The 21,288-nt window shown below is 41.8% G+C and overlaps 4 protein-coding genes across 8 annotated transcripts; 2 read left to right on the plus strand and 2 right to left on the minus strand.

Annotated features, from left to right (window-relative positions):
• Positions 1–2,186: 2,186 nt before the first annotated feature.
• On the plus strand, positions 2,187–9,864 carry LOC143369191 (fatty acyl-CoA reductase wat). Of its 3 annotated transcripts, none has more exons than XM_076812811.1 (9): positions 2,187–2,334; positions 4,158–4,545; positions 6,310–6,558; positions 6,652–6,797; positions 6,883–6,992; positions 7,295–7,490; positions 8,568–8,828; positions 8,989–9,246; positions 9,343–9,864. In XM_076812811.1, exons 2-9 carry the CDS (start codon positions 4,225–4,227, stop codon positions 9,440–9,442), a joined length of 1,641 nt encoding a protein of 546 aa, XP_076668926.1. In that variant the 5' UTR covers positions 2,187–2,334; positions 4,158–4,224; the 3' UTR covers positions 9,443–9,864. The 3 variants fall into 3 exon arrangements, with proteins under 3 accessions (XP_076668926.1, XP_076668927.1, XP_076668929.1); XM_076812812.1 differs by lacking the exon at positions 2,187–2,334 and adding an exon at positions 2,345–2,481; XM_076812814.1 differs by lacking the exon at positions 2,187–2,334 and adding an exon at positions 2,346–2,476.
• Pasi2 (Protein pasi2) lies at positions 9,633–14,639 on the minus strand. 2 transcript variants are annotated; one of them, XR_013085353.1, is made up of 5 exons: positions 13,815–14,639; positions 13,614–13,743; positions 13,166–13,497; positions 12,685–13,033; positions 9,633–11,631 (listed from the first exon to the last, which is right to left on the minus strand). XR_013085353.1 is itself a non-coding variant. In XM_076812821.1 (4 exons), exons 1-4 carry the CDS (start codon positions 14,010–14,012, stop codon positions 12,932–12,934), a joined length of 762 nt encoding a protein of 253 aa, XP_076668936.1. In that variant the 5' UTR covers positions 14,013–14,639; the 3' UTR covers positions 12,513–12,931. The 2 variants fall into 2 exon arrangements, 1 of the variants encoding a protein (XP_076668936.1); XM_076812821.1 differs by lacking the exon at positions 9,633–11,631 and having other exon boundaries at positions 12,513–13,033.
• Positions 14,640–15,473: 834 nt separating this feature from the next.
• LOC143369193 (formylglycine-generating enzyme) lies at positions 15,474–17,140 on the minus strand. 2 transcript variants are annotated; one of them, XM_076812819.1, is made up of 4 exons: positions 16,283–17,140; positions 16,035–16,202; positions 15,790–15,976; positions 15,474–15,683 (listed from the first exon to the last, which is right to left on the minus strand). In XM_076812819.1, exons 1-4 carry the CDS (start codon positions 16,945–16,947, stop codon positions 15,528–15,530), a joined length of 1,176 nt encoding a protein of 391 aa, XP_076668934.1. In that variant the 5' UTR covers positions 16,948–17,140; the 3' UTR covers positions 15,474–15,527. The 2 variants fall into 2 exon arrangements, with proteins under 2 accessions (XP_076668934.1, XP_076668933.1); XM_076812818.1 differs by having other exon boundaries at positions 16,035–16,206; positions 16,287–17,082.
• Positions 17,141–18,695: 1,555 nt separating this feature from the next.
• Positions 18,696–21,048, plus strand: Meigo (Solute carrier family 35 member B1 homolog meigo). The gene is made up of 2 exons (XM_076812820.1): positions 18,696–19,345; positions 19,728–21,048. Exons 1-2 carry the CDS (start codon positions 18,959–18,961, stop codon positions 20,304–20,306), a joined length of 966 nt encoding a protein of 321 aa, XP_076668935.1. The 5' UTR covers positions 18,696–18,958; the 3' UTR covers positions 20,307–21,048.
• Positions 21,049–21,288: the final 240 nt, after the last annotated feature.

Genomic DNA, 21,288 nt, shown 5'->3' on the forward strand with positions numbered 1-21,288 from the left:
ATTAGTCAACCTACCCCTTGGGACAACCAGCCCCGGTCTCCCCTACACGTGTATCGCAGAAAACTTCTTCCTCGTCTTACTGTTGGTGCAAAATCATAGGTATAGAATAACCATTTCACACACACGAACCGTAGTGATTTCCATACACATACATACGTACAATATACATGCATCGATTCATTGCGTTAATCGTGTTAATTTGTTTACCAATTGCGAAACGAATGTCTGTAGGCAAAGCCGTACTTGATGCGCTTCACGGCGTCTGTTCTCATCTCGCCACGCCACACTACGCCACGAAACGCTACGAAACGTCACGAAACGCCACGCCACGCCACACCACACGTCGCCTAGCCTCGCCTCGCCTGACGCCCCGTTTCGTCCCGTCCCGTCGGCTTGTCACGCATCGACACGTCTCTCCTTCCCAGTTCGCCGTTGTTTTCGTCGGTTCTTTTTCCCCCTTTCGTCGTCGTCATCGTTGTTGTTGTTGTACAACGATCCCCTTTTACGTCTCTTGCATTTTATATTTCATTTGTAATTCCGTTGTATGTACCTTTGTATACAAACAGCGAAAGAATAAAACATGGATGAACCTATGTATACGTACATCTGTAACGAATAGATAAATTATATGCCTGATTATTGCTTCCTGTAAGTTGTAATACAAAGTTGGTGCAAGTTCATTCTTCTCGCAAGTGTGTTGACAAGTTTTCGTTGTTGCACAGCAGTACGCGAGGAAAGTACGTAGATAATCCTTTAAGAAGCAACGTGTGCATAAGAGAAAAAATTCTTTTGCCAGTTTTCAGTGAAATTGCGGTAGTAGGCTGAAGCATTTACACAACTACACAACTATGTACGCATATGTATACGTACATGTATGTAGGTACTTATCGGATACAGCGACGGAGATGATCCGGGAACGTTACAAAACACAGAAAGTAATGCTCATACATACATGCATACATACATACGTACTTGCGTAACAGTGTATGTATGTTGATATGTAAAAGATGATGAAAGAAGAATATATGTACATATACGTATGTATGTAGTAGCGTAAAGGCAGCAACGTTTCGACACTCGAAAATCGTCGATCTTTACGATCGGTACGACAAAGTTTTCTTTCTTCAATTTCTTTAACTTATTCCGTCGCGTCGGTTAGATACTCATCGTGTAATTGTATTCAAAGAATTGCCATATAGAAATGTCGCACAGAAATAAAGTAGTATTAAAAGAGTTTCATAGAAAGTATATAATATTTGGACCACGTTTCAGATTGCACTGTACATGTATGTACCTAAGTATAGGTACGCGCTTGTTCCTTAGGTATAAGTCAAGTACTTGGGACTTGGATGAAGAATGTTTACATTGATTTCTCCGGTGGCGAAACAAACCTTTCGAAGAATTTCAATCACATTGATATTTCTCGCTTACGTTTGAACGCATTCGGTCATATAGTCGTTCGGTTAACGTTGGCAAGATACCAGTAATTTACATTACAACAGTAATACACATAGGTGCGCGTGCATATGTACACGTGCTACCTGTATAGGCGGAAATTCCAGATGCACGATTTTCGCTACACCCGCAGAAATTGATCGCTGCTGAATATCAGTTTCAGCCGAGTCAAAGATACGTAGTTACGAGTTTAGGCAGTTCGTTGTTTTATTTCCAGCCAGACCGTTTTAAAAGGTTTCGGGCGACCGTGTTTCCTCGAAACTCGCGTCGCGTCGCTTCCTACACTTCCACAACGGCCTGCAGCTCCCGGCAACAATGTTCTTATAACGAATGTGCCGCTCCTTTACAGACATTTTCTTCAATAAATGTCACTTAAATGTTTCTATTTGCACAGTCGATAGATCGTCGATTCCAAACACCATTCGAGGATCCTCCTCGCAATCGAATCGATTCCGAGCTTTCTACTCGGCGGATTTTCATTTTTCACTGGATCAAAGGTTCCAAGAAAAGAAAGGCTATACCTACATACGCATATATACGTGCATACGTATACATAATAGGACTAAGGACATGTTGGAAATGCAGGGAAATCGGGGATGGAACACAGGAAAGAAGAGAGCATCAAGGAAGCGGCGTAGGAAGGAGCTGGTCGACTGGGGGTCGAGCGTGATTCAGTGGTTAAAGGAGGGGAAAGAGTGTCAAAGGGTAAAGGGAAGACGGGGGCAGGGGAAGATGGAGAGTAGAAGGAGGAGAAAGGAAAAGCGAGATCGACGACGGAACGAGTGACAATTCTGAGGTGTATCGCTTGCAAAAGACTCGAGGTGGCATAAGAGGAGGATCGGTAGATTCGCGCAAAGAGAAAGTCAACTGCCTACCAAGGTATTTAGCGTTCTTTCGTTCGTTTGCTGGCCATTTCGTTAATTTATTTCGTTATTTCGTTATTACGTGCGCCATTGTCCGATTGGCAATCTTTTTACACATCTACGAGCGTAGTGCGGGCGCTCGTGTCACGGAACACAGGGTAAGGTCAGTGCAATTCTACGAACATAAACGTACCTATAACTCTTTACACGTGACCGTTCCAGTCGAGCCAATCGTCCACACACGCACCTCGTAAAACAATTCCGTGTAAACGGTTCAATTCCTTCGCTACATTAATTTTATTTCTTGCAAAACTTTCATACATTTTGAATACCATCAGCAGTAAGAAACATTCACAGACACCACTGGGACTACCATAATCTCTAGCCAAGTGAACAGAAGAAAGTTCCCGTGCACGCAATTTTATTCTTCCTAACTCTTTTAAAATAGAATTTAAAGCAACTTTAACCTGAAATTTCTGCGTAACTGTTTGACGTGTACGTGCTATACTTGCGTTTACGTATGTATGTATGTACCAACGAGCACGTAATATTCTAATTCGACGTGCTTTGACCTTACTATGCACTCTTACCTGTTTTCGGCTTTTCGAGCTTTCGGCGACTCACGCGCTGCGGAATTCTTTACGCCGAACGGAATATTTACCGAACAGCGCGTACCGTTATCTCTGAACCGTCCTCGCGCAGCATCTGTACTTAGGCACCGTTATTTCGTCCGGAGTTTGCCGCAGTTTCGTTACGTCTATCTCTACGCATGTGTGGATACCTTTATAACAGTACACACACAAGCAAAGGAACCTGGTGACCATTAGCAGTTTATTATTACACTAGGTAGTGCGTGTTAAATAACAGGTTAAAGTTCGCGTAGTCCGAGTCCCAAGATTTATTCAACATCCAGCTCCTTGGGATTATCCTACGTGCCTGCGTATGTATGTATGATTCGTGACGTCGGGTCGGGAGGGTTTTAACGAGTAAATATACTTGCGGCTTGCAACGTTACGCCTTCAGTTTAATCTTGCGAGCAAAATGCTTGCCGGGCAATAGAATACAAGGCGGCTGAAACGGTTGTGGCCGTCGAGATTCGATTGTGGGATGGCTTTACATGGTCGACCTTTTTTCGTCTAGGCCACTGCCAACTAGCCACAGGCTCCCGTCTGGGACACTTCTATTTCAAATTCACCATTTGCGATTCATTGTTTTTATTTTCATTCAACCGAGATCACTAATGTATACACGATACATTTGGGGTTATTGTTTGCAGCAGTCATCAGATGGTGATGAAGCACCAACTACCCGCGGTTGGTGACGAGCAGTAAATTATTATGACTTTCATAAAGTTCAAATGGCGGTAATAACGAAAAGAATGGAAACGCATGTTGATTGGAGGGGGGGGGGGGGGGGGGGGAGACTGAATATTGAAATAAGTATTGTTTCTTCTTGTACTTCATTATGTACAATACATCCGATGTATATTCAATTCAGTGGATTTTTTTAAAACTTTCAACATTGGAGTTTCCGGTCCGATCGCTCTTCTCGATCTTTTCGACCGATTTCTGTGGAATTTCTTCGGAATTGTTTAGTGAACAGGCGAACCGCGAAAGGCAAAGACCCTAACGCTATCGGTCTTTCGATTTGGAGCATGAGAGAAACACCGACCAAGTTCACGATCGACTTTCACTCCATGATGGTGCGCGGTTTCTCTTCGAGTCTAGCTATCACAGAAACACGAACGGCGCGGCGCTTCGCTCTGCGTCGCGGCGCTGCGGAACGAAGCGGCGGCAACAGTTTTCCAATCGGCATGTAGCTTTTATTTCTCTCTCTTAGCTGTCCACCATCATTATTGCCTCCGAAACAACACGAGACGCACGGTCAGCGAGGAACGGCGAGCGCGATGGTTGAAGTATTGTTGGAGCCTTGTGGCCAAGAGGTGGCAGTCCCGGAGAACGGTTGCAATCTAAGCGAGAACATGACGGAATGTTCGCCTCAAGATAATCGCTGCCACACGAATTCGGAGCAGCTGAATCTTTCTCCGATTCAAACGTTTTACAATGGGCAGAGCATTTTCGTGACCGGCGGTACCGGTTTTATGGGCAAGCTGCTAATAGAGAAGCTTCTCCGCGAGTGCCCGGGGATCTCGTTCATCTATCTGCTGGTACGTCCGAAGAAAGGCAAGGATGTACATCAACGTATCGAGGAACTGTTTGACGATCCGGTAAGGATTTCATCGTACTCGACTATTTGTCCATCCGACACGATTCCCTGCTTCCGATATCGCGCGTACACGCGCAACAAATCAATCAGCTGACCCGAAGGTCAGGGGGAACCCTACCTAAACGACAGGCTGTCCGAAAATTCACGGACAATTCAGATACACGCAATATCCTGATGTAAAAAGATGCGCAAGAGTCTTTTATATTTTGCTTTTGGAATCCGCAGCTTCGTTGGATATTAACGCTAATAACAGTTGAATATTAGCGGTCCAACTTCCCGGCCGCGGTCAGCTGTTTCAGCTTTAAACTCTGCACGGTCCGGAAGTTGGAACGCTAATGTTCAGCTGTTAATATCTCGAGAACGAAGCCGCGGAACTGGGACACCCTGGATACAATATGTAGTAGGGGAGACCGGGGCTGGTTGATACGTTCTTCTGTTTTCAATTTTTTTAATTTTTATTTGCATTAATTGCTTAATAACAAATATGCCAAAATATACTTTGGTCCTTCCTCTTTAATATATAGTAAGTGGAAACTTGAGAAAATACATACAAAATGAATGAAAAAATGTTATTTCGGCGAAGGCAAGATGTATCAATTTACCGCACTGCGGGGCTAGTTGATGCGATATTCTGTTTTCAATTTTTTTCATTTTTTATTTGAATTAATTCCTTAATAACAAGTATGCTAAAATATACTTTGGTCCTTCCTCTTTAATATGTAGTAAGCGGAAACTTGAGAAAATACATACAAAATGAATGAAAAAATGTTATTTCGACGAAGGCAAGATGTATCAATTTTCCGCGGGGCTACTTGATGCGATATTCTGTTTTCAATTTTTTCATTTTTTATTTGAATTAATTCCTTAATAACAAATACGCCAAAATATACTTTGATCCTTCCTCTTTAATATATAGTAAGCGGAAACTTGAGAAAATACATACAAAATGAATGAAAAATTTTATTTCGACGAAGGCAAGATGTATCAATTTACCGCACTGCGGGGCTAGTTGATGCGATATTCTGTTTTCAATTTTTTTCATTTTTTATTTGCATTAATTCCTTAATAACAAATATGCCAAAATATACTTTGGTCCTTCCTCTTTAATATATAGTAAGCGGAAACTTGAGAAAATACATACAAAATGAATGAAAAAATGTTATTTGGGCGAAGGCAAGATGTATCAATTTACCGCACTGCGGGGCTAGTTGATGCGATATTCTGTTTTCAATTTTTTTCATTTTTTATTTGAATTAATTCCTTAATAACAAATATGCCAAAATATACTTTGGTCCTTCCTCTTTAATATATAGTAAGCGGAAACTTGAGAAAATACATACAAACTGAATAAAAAAATATTTTTTGGACGATCAATTTAGATGTATCAAAACTATTTACTTTTTCTCTATATAAACGAAAACAGTTAATAAACGATTCTTAACGTCAAGGTACACAGACGTACGCTGAATCGTAGTAAAGAATTGAACAACAAAATTCACATATCTCGCTCAAATGGAGCTACATACATACATATGTACAGTGTCGAGATAATTCGTCTGTATCAACCTGCCCCTGTATCAACTAGCCCCGGTCTCCCCTACACTATGTACAGGTACCATACAGGCTCCTTTCTTTCTCCCTTCTTCTTTCGTTTATTCTGCCCTACCCAACCTGTACGCCTTTGCTCGAAAATTCATTCCGGGCAAACTTGACCGTTTAAAGTGTAAACTGTTTAACGCTTCTGACTGCTGCTTTGTGTGCCTAGCTATTCAGCAAACTGAAGGAGATGCAGCCAAAATTTAGGCACCAAATCGTTGCGATAGCTGGAGATTGTAGTCTGCCAGTTCTGGGCATGTCTCCGACGGACAGAGCTATGGTGGCGCAACAAGTCTCGGTCGTGTTTCACGTCGCGGCGACGGTTAGGTTCGACGAAAAGATGAAGCTCGCGGTACCTATAAATGTTCGGAGTCCTAAGGACATAATCGATCTCTGTAAAGAAATGTGCTATTTAAAGGCAAGTGAAAGAGACAGGTGCGCGGGTAACGCGCGCACGATTTTCTATGCGCCTATAAGGTAAGATCTATATAATGGAAAAAGGACTTTTCAGTCGTTCGTGCACGTGTCGACGGCGTACGCCAATTGTCCGTATAATTATGTCGAAGAGAGGGTGTACGACCCTCCAATGGAAGCAGAAAAGCTGGTCACACTCGTAGAATGCTTGGACGAGAAATTGGTCGACGAAATTACTCCGCGGTAAGCGATGGAAAGTGGAAACGCATCGGCCATGTCGGAGGTGTTTCTCTGATGAAACTGATCGCATATTCTTTCGGTGTTAAAGATTGCTGGGTGCATGGCCAAATACGTACACATTCACCAAAGCGGTGGCGGAAAGTGCCGTCAAGAATGGAGCTGGTGATCTACCCGTCGGGATATTTCGCCCTGGGATCGGTTAGTAATTAGCATACGCGCGTGTAGCTAGGTAATAGGTATAATAATGCGTCTGGACTTAGGCCGTGGTGCGCCCGGGCCGCGGTTGTAGGTAGCTACAGCGAGTAACGAAAATATTCGACCAATTCTAGAAAAGTTATGCGATTTTAAAAAGTGTACGAATATTTTCGTTACTCACTGTACTTGGGTACTAACAGCAGTTTGGAAGACAGTTACTATTTACAGTATTTACATTTAAATACGTAGGTAGGTGTGTACATGAAATCGAGCGACTAGACTTGATGAGAATATCATTTTTCCAGTAATATCCACGTACAAAGAGCCGATACAGGGTTGGATCGATAATTTGTACGGGCCTACTGGTGTCGCGGCTGGCGCAGGTTCCGGGATCCTCCGATCGATTCACTGTGACGGCTCGATGATCGCAAATGTTGTGCCCGGAGATTTAACGATAAACGCCCTGATTGCCTGTGCCTGGGACGTAGCGAACCGTCCAAGGTATACGAGTAATACAACGCACCGAGCAGTGGCGGATTTAAGACAAAAAGGCCCAGGTGGAAAACGTTGAGGGGCCCATTTTTTCGGGAAAATGAGGAGGTAGTTTACTAAAAGGGGTAAATGTACAGAAAAGTACAGAAAAAAGTGCTTGGATAAAATCGTAATTTATTTTTGAAGACAGGACGCTAGGGGGTGGGCCTTCTGAGCTGGGCCCATTTTTTCGGGAAACTAAAACTGTAGTTTACTGAAAACGGGCTCAGTGTGATAATACAGAAAAAGAATATAATTCGGATAAAATCATAATTCTTTTTAAGGATGGGGCCCAGGTGGCAACTGCTCATCGGCCGCCCTGTTAAATCCGCCACTGGCACCGAGGCAATTTTCCAATAACAGCTGCCGAATGCATCTTTTTCAGTAAAACACACTTAAATTTACATTTTCAAACTTTTTACTTTAACATATACTTGCTTAGTATGACCGATTACGATTAAAATATTACAAGTATCTCGGCGAAAATGGTCACCGCAGTTGTTTTTGTTTTTGCACGATGTTTTTCCACCCTTTTGTCTAGATTTTTCATCGCATTTTCACATGATTCAATGACCCGTCGAATTTCGTTCTCGAGCTTGTGTCGGTGGTTTGCGGATTGTTGGCGGCCGCTGCTACACTTGACCTTTCGCTTACATAGCCCCCAAACAATAATGCAGCGGAATTTCGTGAAAGAAATTCTGCCCCTGAACTTTGATCATAATAAAGTGATTGTTTCGTCGGGTGTCCAAATTCATATCAATGAATTCTGACTACAAAAAGTTGTTTACCATCGTGAGGCAGCGTTCGACCTTCGCCGTCCGCCGTGATTGTCTGAGAATGTGATGAAAAATCTAGACAAAGGGTGGCATCGTGCAAAAACATCTGCGCTGGCCATTTGACCGATATTGCACATATTTCATATATAATATTGCAATCTCCTAGGTTTTAGTAGATTTAAGTAAAGACCTTGAAAACTTTTCGGTAGCAGTTACTTGGGTGGAAACCACTATACATTCTTGTTTTCCTGACATTTGCGAACGCTTATAGGTCCACAGCCATCCAAGAAGGGAAATCCAACGACGTGCCGGTTTATAATTACGTCTCGCAAGACAATCCCATCACCTACGACCAGCTGAAGGTTATGTCTGAAAAGTATGGCCTCGAGTTTCCCACTGGCAAGGCGATATGGTATTACAGCTTCCGAAACAACAAGCACAAGATTGTTCATTTCTTTTACGTCTATTTTCTACATTTACTGCCGGCTCTCCTGCTCGACGCCGCCACGCTATGCTTAGGGAAGGAACCAAGGTATGTATGCAACAGATCTTAGCTCTCCCGCTCCCGCCTCCATCGGCAAGTCTGTCTTATCATCCTGATTGCACATTCAATTCTCCCGCTTCTCCTTCTTCCTGTTTCTTATCGGCCGATTTCTCGCCCACGCTTTATCTCACATTTCTTTCACCGCAAGGATGTTAAAGATCTACAAAAAGATACACAAATTCATGAACGTGCTGAATTACTTCACCACAAAGGAGTGGACGTTTACGAATGACACGTTTAAAGCAGTTATGAACAAGCTGAGCCCGGAGGATCGGGAAAATTTTGCTTGCGACGTCACTCAAATCGATTGGGATCATTACTTTAGAACATATATGCGAGGGATTCGAATCTATCTGATAAAGGACCCGTTAGACACTCTTCCGCAGGCACGCATCAAGTGGCAGAGGTACGCGGAGGAAGGTGTACTAGCTTCATCTTTCTTCTTTCCTTATACCTGCGCCTAATCGCCTCTCTTTCGTCACTTTTAATCTTTCTCTTACAGATTATATTGGATCCACCAAGCCCTCAAGTTGATTCTTGCTTACGGTCTGTTGAGAATTTGTTGGCTGTCCATATATCGCATTTCTCGACTTTATGCGTGACAATCTGCGTAGCCGATATATCACGCATGTGTATTATATGTGTTGGAGTGAGTGTGCGCGCGTGTATGTGTGTTTATAGCGTTGAATATATTGTTCCGTCGGGATTTATTTTCTAATCAAGCCGATGTCGCTCACCGCATTCACCAGTGCTCGTGTCTTTTTCGTAAAAGCGGGGCCAGCTTTGTGTCTGTTTGGGTACCTCGGAAGCATTAATAGGAAAGAAGGAAAAAAGATGGAAGAAGAGACAAAAGATTCGACTATCTTTTTCGACAGTTGGAATGCGTCGCGTTCCCTTACCTTTGCATCTGTTCGAATGGACAATACAAATCTACTTACATTTTTACAATTTTATTGCACTGCAAGGGAATAAGGAAACAATTAAGAGATTTGTAAGAAAATGAAATACATTATGATTCCTTCCATCTCTCTGCGCTCTCTCTCTGTCTGTGCTCTCTCTCTCTCTCTCTCTCTGCTCTCTCTCTTTCTCTCTCTCCCTCTTCTTTTCGCGAATGTTCTCATAGGACGATTTTTTACTCGCGCAAACAGCGCTCAATGTCAGTCTTCTTTTATATATATATATATATATATATGTGTATATATATATGTACGTTTATTGCACGTCATGCTTCCATTTTTAATAAAGAAAGCATCTCTCAAGAAACTCGATCAACTGAGTTTACTACAACTGTCACTCAGGAACGCAATGGACGTGTTAAATTTTCTCCGCTGTGCAAGTCTGCCTGCACGCGAATGCCTGTATACATACAATATGTATTTTCCTTCGGAATTCGCGAGCCCGACCTTTGCGCTTTTCTCATTATATTTTTTGTTCCAACTGTTTCCTCGATTTGCGGAGAAGATCACCGTATGGAAGTTTTTCAGTGCGCTGCGTTGACAATAGCCATCCCCCACCCTCTACACGTAAAACATTTCCTTGTCAAATCATTCCTCCATCGTCTTCCTTCTGCGTCTACATATTTCTCCTTGCTTTTCCAAGTGCTGTAGGAGTAAGGTTCGAAGGTCATACCGAAAGTTTGCAAGGAAGACCGCCGTGTACTTGTGTACGTATATGTAGCTAGTATGTACTTACAATTAGTAACCTGAACCGTTCGCCGATCGTCCTGCCAGCTGCAGTGCGCATTACCTACACAGGAAATAACTTGTGCAAAACATTTTACGCTGGTCGAAGCGTATTGGTTACAGGTACATTGTACACTAATTGTAAGTTTTTCGAAAAAAGTCCGAAAAACTAAAAAATAAAATTTGTATTTTTCAAATTTTGAAAATAATCTTGAGAAAAAAAATCTTGAGAAAAAAATTGCACCAAGTGTAAATAAGAACCACCCTATTGTATATATAGGTATACAGCGATGAGAAACCTTTCTTTCTTTACGCTTCTATTATATTTATTATATATTCGCAAAACGCAAGCTACGCAAACTTGACGTAAATATAGATTATGATATATCGTTGAATTTGTATTTGTATGTACGCGTGCCTCTTCTGCTTAAAGCACATTCCTTCTGGAAAGCTTCGTATGCAACTTTGTGCCGGTGTTAAAACAATGCGACGCTCAATAAGTAAATATCCTTGCAGAGTTCTTCCGCCTCTCTTTTAGAGAGAGAAAAAACAGCAAACACATATAAATTTAACGACTGACTATATTTTTGTTGTAAAACGATCGTTAAACACAAACGATAAGATCGATTTCAGCCCACCGTCCTTTCGAGTTATCTCGTTCATCTTTTGTCCGCATAACGGACGAGATGAAACGATCCGATAAGACGGATGAATTATAACTTCCATTCGTCCATATAATCGAACAATTTCACACGCATCCGAATAGAATAATTCTCTATGAGAAATGTGCCTCGCGATCGCCATGTATATACTAACTGGTACTTTCGGAATCCTTTCAAAGGTATTCATGGCGATAGGTATATTCCTTCTAACCTTTCTCGGAAGAACTATTTTCTTTGTGTGCGCGCTCCTATACACGGCGAAACCTTTGCCAAGACAAACTAATTCGATTCGATTAAACGTCCAACAATTGGAACGGATCCCCGATCTTCCACTGCCTGTCGAACAAGAGTAGTCTTATTCGAATCAACATTGTACCAACATCGACGGTGTTTCGGCAGAGTCGATGATGCATCTCCCATGTTTGCACCATTTGCAGTTCAGGCAAGCTGAAACGTACATATGTATGTATGTATGAAGTTATGTTCCCCCCGCATAGTCTCGACTAAGTCGACTAAATGTATGTATAAAAATACGTGTACTTGCGTGTAAATAAGTGTAATACGAGCATGCACTGATCTCATTCACTTTATGCTCGGTGAAACAACAGTAGACGAGCATTCGAACATTGCATCCACACAACTATTTACAAAACTTTGGGATCTATATCACAAATTGCAACTTGGATGCCAATAAGAGTCTGATCCGTTTCAAGATCCTGCCGCGTGCTCTCAATCGTCGCTGTAACTACATATTTATATAGGCGCTATCGCGAACGCCCTCGTAATATTGAACAGATAAAAAACAATGGCAGATTATTTGATCAACGATTTTATTACTCGACTATGTTTCTTTATTCTTATTTTCGTGTTGGAACAGACAGCAGTGATCGGCGTAACTAGGATTTTTGTCTAAGGAGCGAGCTAGGTCCCAACCCCCCACTCTCTCTCTTTTATATAGGTAGACTAACCTACATTTAGCAGCTTAATTATAACAGTTTTAATTCATAATTTAACGTAATAAGAACATTATTGTATTTTTTTATTTAGTTGCACTGCATATAGCATTTCGGCCTAAATATTTGCTTCTTTTAAGATAAGATTTTACGAACAGACGAATGTTTTTTACTTGCTTCGATAGTTTCTAGGGAGGGGGGGCCTGGCCCATTCGGCCCCCTAACTAGTTACGCCAATGTCAGTAATCGCGGTGTCCCGCTGTTTCTCGCGCGTTTCGCGTCCAATGTATGTACATTTCACTCCATATGCGTATGCGTGCATACACGCACGTACATACAACCATCCAAACCTCATGGCATGCAATATACATGAAAAAGAAGGTAAAAGGCAACCGCTCGCCTGTATTTATTCAGATTTTATTAATAAAAAGGACAAGGCACGGTAAGAACTAATACATATTGCGAGCAATTACGAAACTTGATTACGAGGCTCGCCTCCCAAGGCACGATACCTTGGTTCTTACTATTTAAATAATTTGTTTCGTACCAAGTAGTTATAATTACGTTGATTCATCGGTAAAGTCATCGTGTTTGGACGGAATTTAAAATTAATGGACGGATAGGTAGACACAATCAGCTTCTGTATGCGCTCATAAGCGCTTGGGCAGTGTCATAGTAGCGGTGTGTACATCCGGCACCCCGCTAAATCGTTTCCAAGCTTATCTCAGCTCTGCTTCGATTACGTTTAACATGGGGAAACTTAACGGTCGTCTTTCAATTCGTTTAGATTTTTTTTAATTGGCTGGCATCGTCGACACCGCGCTATGAGGTGTCGTCGGTCGAGAACCAGCGATAGAGTGAGTGGTAGATGCATTGAGCGATTGCATGGTACCGATCTAAAAGTGAAATCTATCCGTCAGTCATTTGTATCAGAATGCACGTAAGAGGATACAGCAGTGATATAATACAGCGAAGGAAAGAGCAGAGAAGAGTCTTTTAATTTTCCAGATGTTTCGCGGAAAACTTACTCTCAGATGTGCCAAATCTTCTAGTCTCGTAAGATCGGACAATTCCACGTACAAAGAATAAACGATTAACCATCCATAAATGGAGAAGCAAACGAATATCATCCATAGGAGACACATCACAACGTTGTAGGCAAATATCATGTCGTTTACCGTGCTAAAGAATACAAAAGCGAACAATCTGAAAACAGCGAAGCCAGCAAAACTATAAAGCCAAGGTACCATCTTCCTTTCATATTCCTTTCGCAAAGCAGCTATTAACATCAAAGACGTCGCAAAGACTGCAATTCCACCAATCATAGAGAACAAAGCGGAGACGACAAGAGCGTTGCGAACTGAAAAGAAATGTTGGGATAAAGTTTTACGAATGGCATGGAAACTTTATGAAAATATATATTTGTCTTGTTGCATATGGCTTAAGAACTTTCATAGCTTTACGTAACGTTCTTACCGTGCCGATTACCCACATAGACAAATTCATACGATATCACATAATAGCCATAGTGCGTTGAACCTGGTACAGCTTGAGATAAACAATAAAGATCGAATATAGAAGTACAAACGGTGAACACTGCTAAACTCTACAACAAAGTGTATCCATCACGATAAAGTCTTTTAAATCCCGCCTGTAATTCTTACTTTATATACCTACCAACGAAAACACCGCGGTAAACATGGCGCCTCTTTGAATGTTTAATACATAAGCATGGGTCAAAATTGGCTTCTGATACCAGGGCATTTTGACACTTTTTACCGATCGCGAAGATCTTAGGTTTGCGCTGCTACGTGTGGTAACGTGTGAATATACAGAAGGCGTGCCCATGCTGGGAGATTTCTTTCCGTAATTCATTCTGCTTCGTAGCCGACACACCTAACCACACCTAAATAACGTCGTATGTATTTCTATCGAATCAACAAACTTGCGTCTTCTCCGATTCTCTTCAAATTCGATCTTTGTCCTTTCCGATATATTAGATATAGGTAATTGTACTTTTTATACTCTTACAGCATTACTCATCTTTCTTCCCTTCTTTTAATTAGGTACAGAGTTACATACCCAAGCGCACAAGTATATACTCGTTCGATTAAAAGATGCTTGGAAGAATGCGTGTTCGTGATCTCACGGTTCAGGTTAGGCCCATACAGACATCGTGCAGTGTTTTCACGTGTTTTCAGATTTCACCAACGATCCTACGCCGTTTCAGAATGTCGTTTGCGTCAAATACACGGCCCGTAAACTGTACAGTGTACACCCAACTGACCCAACGCAAACACGTACCTACAGTTACTTTGCGAGTAATTGCGACACTCGCGACTGCGCGAGAAAATTTGATATTTTCGATTGGAAATTCGAAATGTAAACATGAAGTAGCGTTTACACACAGCTTTTGGGTGGATGTCGATGTAGATCACGATCATGAGCCGACGCCCGTCAAATTTAGAGTTGTTTAGAGCCAATGAGAGCCGAGACCCGTCGACGACAGTCGAACACATCCGAACTTACAGCATATAAACATGGAGGAAGCATGCAATGAGCGAAAATGTAGACGGCGGTAAAAAAAGAAAAATATACATGGGGGACACCCTCTCTCTTTCTAGCGCCAGGGGCGACAGCGTTTTTTTTTAATGTTAGAAAGAGATAGGGTGTCCCCCATGCAATGGTGGGTCCGTATTTTACCTATCGTAGAAAAGTGAATTCTCTAAGTGTAGAATAAGATGTAGTAAATAGCTTAACTTTATTACGTTCATATATTTTACTGTATAAAATCATATTATTTGAAAAAACAACGTTGCAGACTGTGGAACGTTGTAATCTGCATGGACATGTCGTATTCGTTAAATTCAGAATTGCAATAACCCAGACCCGGAATTTCGCGATTCGATCGACCTTATTCTGCGATCTTTAAGAGTTTATAGCTCAGAGCAACGTTAACCGATTTTATTGAAAGTTTAGGCATGTATACAACTTACTTCAATCTACAAACGGGTTTTTGGAATTTTCATTACGGGCTCACGAAAAAAAGTTTAAAAAACGACATTTATTATTTTTTTGCTATTTCAACCAATTGCATTTTTTTTCAAAACGACGAAACACATCACTTAGCAATCTAATCCTTTTAGCTTCTAAAAAAAAACTCATGTCGTTTGGACCAATTTTAAAAAAAGTTATGCGATTCTAAAAGTTGTAAACTTTCTTTGGTCCACCACTGTACCTACAATATAAATAGTGCCACTATACCGAAGTACTTATATATTTATATGAGAATGTATAATAGGATCCAGAGAGAAGGGACAGACAACATGAAAAATATTCAAGTCTTATTATTATTTATTCATGAAAGAAGTGAGATTTTCCATATGGAAGTTAAGCGGATATGGCGCACCTGAAACCAAGATTTCCAGCTGACGTGTCAGGTGTGTTCTGACTTCTAGCAGCACATCGGTATCTGAAACAATAGCTATCGTGACAAAGGTAGGAACCACCTTTCTTTACCTTGTCCATACCACGGGGTGGGCCAGCCTGGAAACATGTTTCACGCCATGAAGAAATATTGGCCCAGAAAAAGAAGAGTAATAAGGGAAATAAGAGATGAGATCCGTTAAATATGTATAATATATATACGCACGGGATTTCTATGCCCTCCACGTTTCGTGATTTCGACTGTCCACCAGTCAAACGTCCATTCCCAAACATTCCCTATCATGTTATGTAACCCATATTTGTTTCGCGGAAATTTTGTTACCGGTGAGGTACCCTTATAGCCGTCTTCTATAGTATTATTGCTTGGAAAATCGCCCTGCCACGTATTTGCCCTGAAATAATCCCGACGTGGTACGATGGTGCGAGTTTGGTCATTTGCTGTTTGTTTACCTGTATTGACCATTCGGAATCAATTTATTCCCCCATGGATATAATCTATCGGAAAGCCTCCCGCGACATGCCACTTCCCATTCTGCTTCTGTGGGCAATCTTTTTCCTAACCATTCGCAATAAGCAACAGCGTCGTGCCAAGATACATGCACCACAGGATGATCCATCCTGTCTGGATCGTTTGATTTTACATTCTGCTATCTCCGATGGATAATCTCAAATGATTGGAAAAGATGAAAAGAGTATACCTACGCGTTATCTGGGAACCAGGCCCTTCTGGATGCAGCCAACTCGCATTTCTCACCTGTAACCACCAAGGAGCCTGAGCGACAGCGACTGGTATACTCGCTCTCACTTTCTCTTCCAACAGGCCCCCAAAGACGAACGAATCTCCGAAAGTTTCAGCTTCTGTTTTGTAGCCAGTTACGTCAACGAACGCCGCAAACTCTTTGTTACTCACTTCCACCTTGTCCATATAAAAACTATCTAGGTATACTTGTCGCCTCGGCCCTTCGCCGTCAGCAATGAAAATCTCATCATTTGTTCCGATTCCGAATGTGCCTGCCTCTATCTTCGCCATATTTTTCACACGATCGACATCACCGACATTCATTCTCGTGTACATGTGAGCAGGAGCATCGTTTGCTAAACAGTAGTCCGATGGTCCTTCTTTATGCTTCGTCGTTTGCCTACTCGAACCCTTACCACAATGAAAAGATTCTTTGCTCGAGCGATCACTTTCGAAGCTTCCCGCTTCACGAATCCGCCAACAAAACACAAGTGTCATGCTCGCGCAAACGCATAGTGTCCATCGTATCGGAATGTTCATCTTGCGATCTACAAATTTTTGCGCGCAAAATCCAGCAGTTGATTGCAATTGATTGACCGCAACCGCAATAATCACAAATAGCATCAAGATTCTTATCGATGCTGAGCTTGGGCCAATAACAAGTCCACTGACCACCACAATCAATAACTAAACCAGACTTACCGGGAAATACCTGGAAATACTCTCGCAGTGACAAGATGATAATTCGTAGAGGAGGGGAAACACGCCACGCATGCGCGTGTTGATGCGGTGACGTCAAACCAATCAACACCAAGACGGGAACCGAGCCGACGGCAGCGCCAAGCCAAGCCAAGTGGAGCTACGGGCAATCAGCTTTGAGAACCTATTTCTCGGCGACGCTGTTTGGCTGGGTTGGCGCTGGCGTCAGCTGGTTTCCCCATAGCATATATAGACGGAGCAGAAGCTGGGACTATCGGCGAGGGGAACAGTAGGCTTGGAGGGGAAAAGGTAGAAGTCAGATACAGGCACGTCGGGATAGCTTCGGAAGCATTCGGCATGCATATCCATTGCATTACCCGATTTGCCTGTATCGCTCCCCTTACCGCGAATTACCACCCCCCTCAGCATACGGTCCATCTATATATGTCATTGGGTTTCCCATCGTGGTGTCTCACGCAAACATATACCACCACCGCTGTAAGTGTTCCCCCTCCATTATCATCTTGCCACTGCAAAGGTATTTCCCGGTATTGGGGGTATAGACGACACGCCACCACGCCATAATCTTTGTTAGCATCAGTTACGACTCTCAAAATAATAATCATGAGTAATTTTAACACATTTGACACTTTTTTTAATTTGCGATCATTATTCATAAGAATATTCTTTGTTGGATATGTTTTACATTCTTGTGCGCGCGGATAAGTTCACTGATAGCGAATTCGGTACCTCGCACTGACTCTGCACTGGTGCCAGAAAATGACTTGGATTGGTTGTTTCTGATAGAAATGAAGATAGCTCTATAAGAATCAACCAATTTTTTGGCACCAGTACAGAGTCAGTGCGAGGTACTGAATTCGCTATGAGATGCACTATCCATCTATAGTCTAGTAAGGCAGAGAAAGCAATACCTCGCATTTGTGTTCCTTGCCTGACCGTCCGCCATTGCTCTGTTCATACTCCAGTTACGATAGAGTTCAATGAGTATAACACACAATAAAGTAGCGAGAGAAACCAAGAGCAAGTACTGCCATCTCCTGACACACTCTGCTGCTCTTGGCTTGTTCGGCCTCATGTGGTCTTGTGAACGTTTGATGTAGGGATGGGCGATGTTAAGAAAGTATCGATGTTGACATCGATAGCTAAATAAAGATAACCGATAATCATCGAACTCAAATCATCGATTTTCGATAACATCGACGATTTTACAACAAAGCATAAAATGAACAAAACAGAATAATAAATTAACAACATTAATATTTAAAAAATGTTTATTAAGAAACAAACTACTTAAACATATCAATTATGTATAGTAGCGGACAAAAAAGTTACCACATTTTCGGTTTGTTTCATTTTTGTTGTTTTTTTTTTTGGGCATTAGCTTGAAACTGTAGTGTTACGTGAGTGCGTTTTATACGGCTTTTAATTCTACAAATATCAGAATATGTATATTGGGCACATGCAACAGTTTTGAGTTGAGAAGCGTCGTAAATTAGCTTAAAAAAAGCGAATATTATCTTCGGTAGTTTATTATCGATGTTTGGCTTGGTCCCCTATAATCGATATTCCGTAAACATCGATCAGTTCATTATCGATATTGATACATCGATGTTTGGTCCCCCATAATCGATATTTCGTGAACATCGATGAACATCGCCCATCGTTAGTTTGATGTGGGCGCATGTGATTCGCGTCGAACATAACCTACCGTTTCTTGCCACGTATCATTTCTGTATCACTTTTTTGTGTACGTACTGTTTGAGCACCGTTCACCACCATTCGCATAGGATGTGTCAAACGATTTCGTCGTGTCTTCGTCATCATCGTGATACCAGCCCATCAACCAAACGATAACGTAGCAACAAAATCCGTGACCAGTTAGTCAGTCATCACGCGTGTATAATTAATTATTACAATGGATTCCTCGAAACGTTCCAAACTGTTGTTCTGTGCTCTCGGTATTTTCGTATGTTACTTTCACTTTGCCATGCTGCAAGAAAAAATCACGCGAGGACAGTATGGGGACGAAAAAAGCAGTGAAAAGTTCACCTATATGTTCACCTTAGTTTTTTGCCAATGTTTAATCAACTACCTGTTTGCTAAGACTAGTTTATTGACGGTTATGAAACAGGACGAGGACACTACACCGAGAACATATTACGCGATATCTGCCCTGACATATTTATTAGGCATGGTATGCAGTAACATGGCCTTACAGTTTGTCAGTTATCCAACACAAGTAATTGGAAAAGCTGGTAAACCGATCCCTGTGATGATACTCGGAGTACTACTTGGAAACAAGGTATCACCTTTATCCCCTGTTTTGTCTCTCTCTCTCTCTCGCTCTCTCTTTCTCTCTCTCCCCTCTCTCTCTTGTATTCTCACCCTTTTCTTTTTCTATTAACGCAATTTGCTACGAGCAGGTAATTTTTCATTCTGTTTTCTTCTCTGCTCTTTCATCCAACCGGTTCAACTATGGAGAAAAGATCCCCTCAGTTCTCCACAAAACCCTTAACCCATTCCTTTACCAAGCTCCACAGATTCTGAAAAGTTTAAAGCAAGTTCCATTTGGCAAGAATATTATCTACGTAAAAATCGAACTGTTTCGATCAATGCATTTCCTTCATTTGCCACAACTTCTGGAAAAGCATTCGTCGTAACGAATTTGGTGCATTACCTTACAGGTTTATCCCCTTAGGAAGTACTTGTTTGTCTTCTTAGTCGTCATTGGCGTAGCTTTGTTCATGTACAAAGATGTTGGTTCATCGAAGAAGCAAGCCGATGGACAAACAGCGTTTGGAGAGCTATTATTGTTACTGTCGTTAACAATGGACGGTTTACTTAGCGCTGTACAGGAACGAATGAAAGCTGAACATAATTCCAAGTCTGGGCATATGATGCTGAACATGAACGCATGGGCTGTAATATTCAGTGGTATCGTTATCCTAGCGTCCGGAGAATTCTTTGAATTTGTCCAGTTCTTACACAGATATCCTTTTATCATATGGCATATAGCAATGTTTTCCATAGCAGGCGCGTTTGGGCAATATTTCATATTTATCACGGTCGTAGAATTTGGTCCATTACCGTGTGCCATTATAACTACCACTAGGAAATTCTTCACCGTCCTTGGTTCGATATTGATTTTTGGTAATGTCTTATCTCATAGGCAGTGGTTAGGCACGTTGACGGTATTTTCGGGATTGTTTCTAGATGCTATGTATGGTAAGGATAAGTCCTCGAAGAAAAACGTAGTAAAGTAACGAACGAAAGCAAGCGTGTTAACACGTGGGAACATGACATTGTCGCACAATTGACATAATCTGGTACATTAACGCGTGTTTTTGCATTTCTAGAAATCTCACGGGAAAAAACAGTGCAATCGAATTATATTATGTGTGGGACCTTGGTATCCCGGTTTCTTGCGATTTAGTTTTATACTTACATAGATTGAATTTTGACAGGTGTGTGTTGTGTGTATGCACGCGCCGCGTTCCGTCCCGTTCCGGCATGTCCCGTCGCGTCGCGTTGGTTGCATGTCTGTATGTACATTTGCGGTAAGTTGGTGCACGCGCGACGCGTACACAGTAGCATACATGGACCGTGCACAGAGATGGGCGAAAAATTATTTGAAATAAAAATTTGTGTACGAAATCTGAAATAAAAATGTGTGTACGAAATTTGAAATAAAAATTTGCGTACGAAATTTTTATCTCAAATAATTCTTTGCCCATCTCTGACCGTGCATGGGTGCCTTCTTCCAAGGATAAGTTTCCTGTGATTTTGCCCGATTCACCTCGTTTATCTTTCCTTTCTCTTCTCCCCATTCCCCCCCCCCCTTCTTACCCATTTCCATTTTTGAACTTTACCGTGTCACCAACAGTGCCATGTACAAAAGCGAGTTGTCCCCGAGCGGCATACACGGTATTGTTAATTTTGGGCATACGTACTATAAACGAATCGATGATTGTAGAATAATAAATTATACAATTCTTCCATACGTAATCGAGTGCATTTAATCCTTTTACGAAGCTGATTGTTTTTATGCCCTCTTCCCTTTCACGCGTGCCGTCGAAATCTTGCGACGAAAGTGTGTAGATTTGTCGCGCAAACGATGACAAACACGGCCGAGAGTTGAAGAAAATAGGCAAGCGGCCAAATTGCAACGCAACATATGCACGACACTCGACCATAACCATAACTCGCGTATAATGATTTTTAAAATTGGTTTTCGTTATTGTTATC

The sequence above is a fragment of the Andrena cerasifolii genome, chromosome 5, assembly GCF_050908995.1.
Source record: "Andrena cerasifolii isolate SP2316 chromosome 5, iyAndCera1_principal, whole genome shotgun sequence".
Lineage (NCBI taxonomy): Eukaryota > Metazoa > Arthropoda > Insecta > Hymenoptera > Andrenidae > Andrena > Andrena cerasifolii.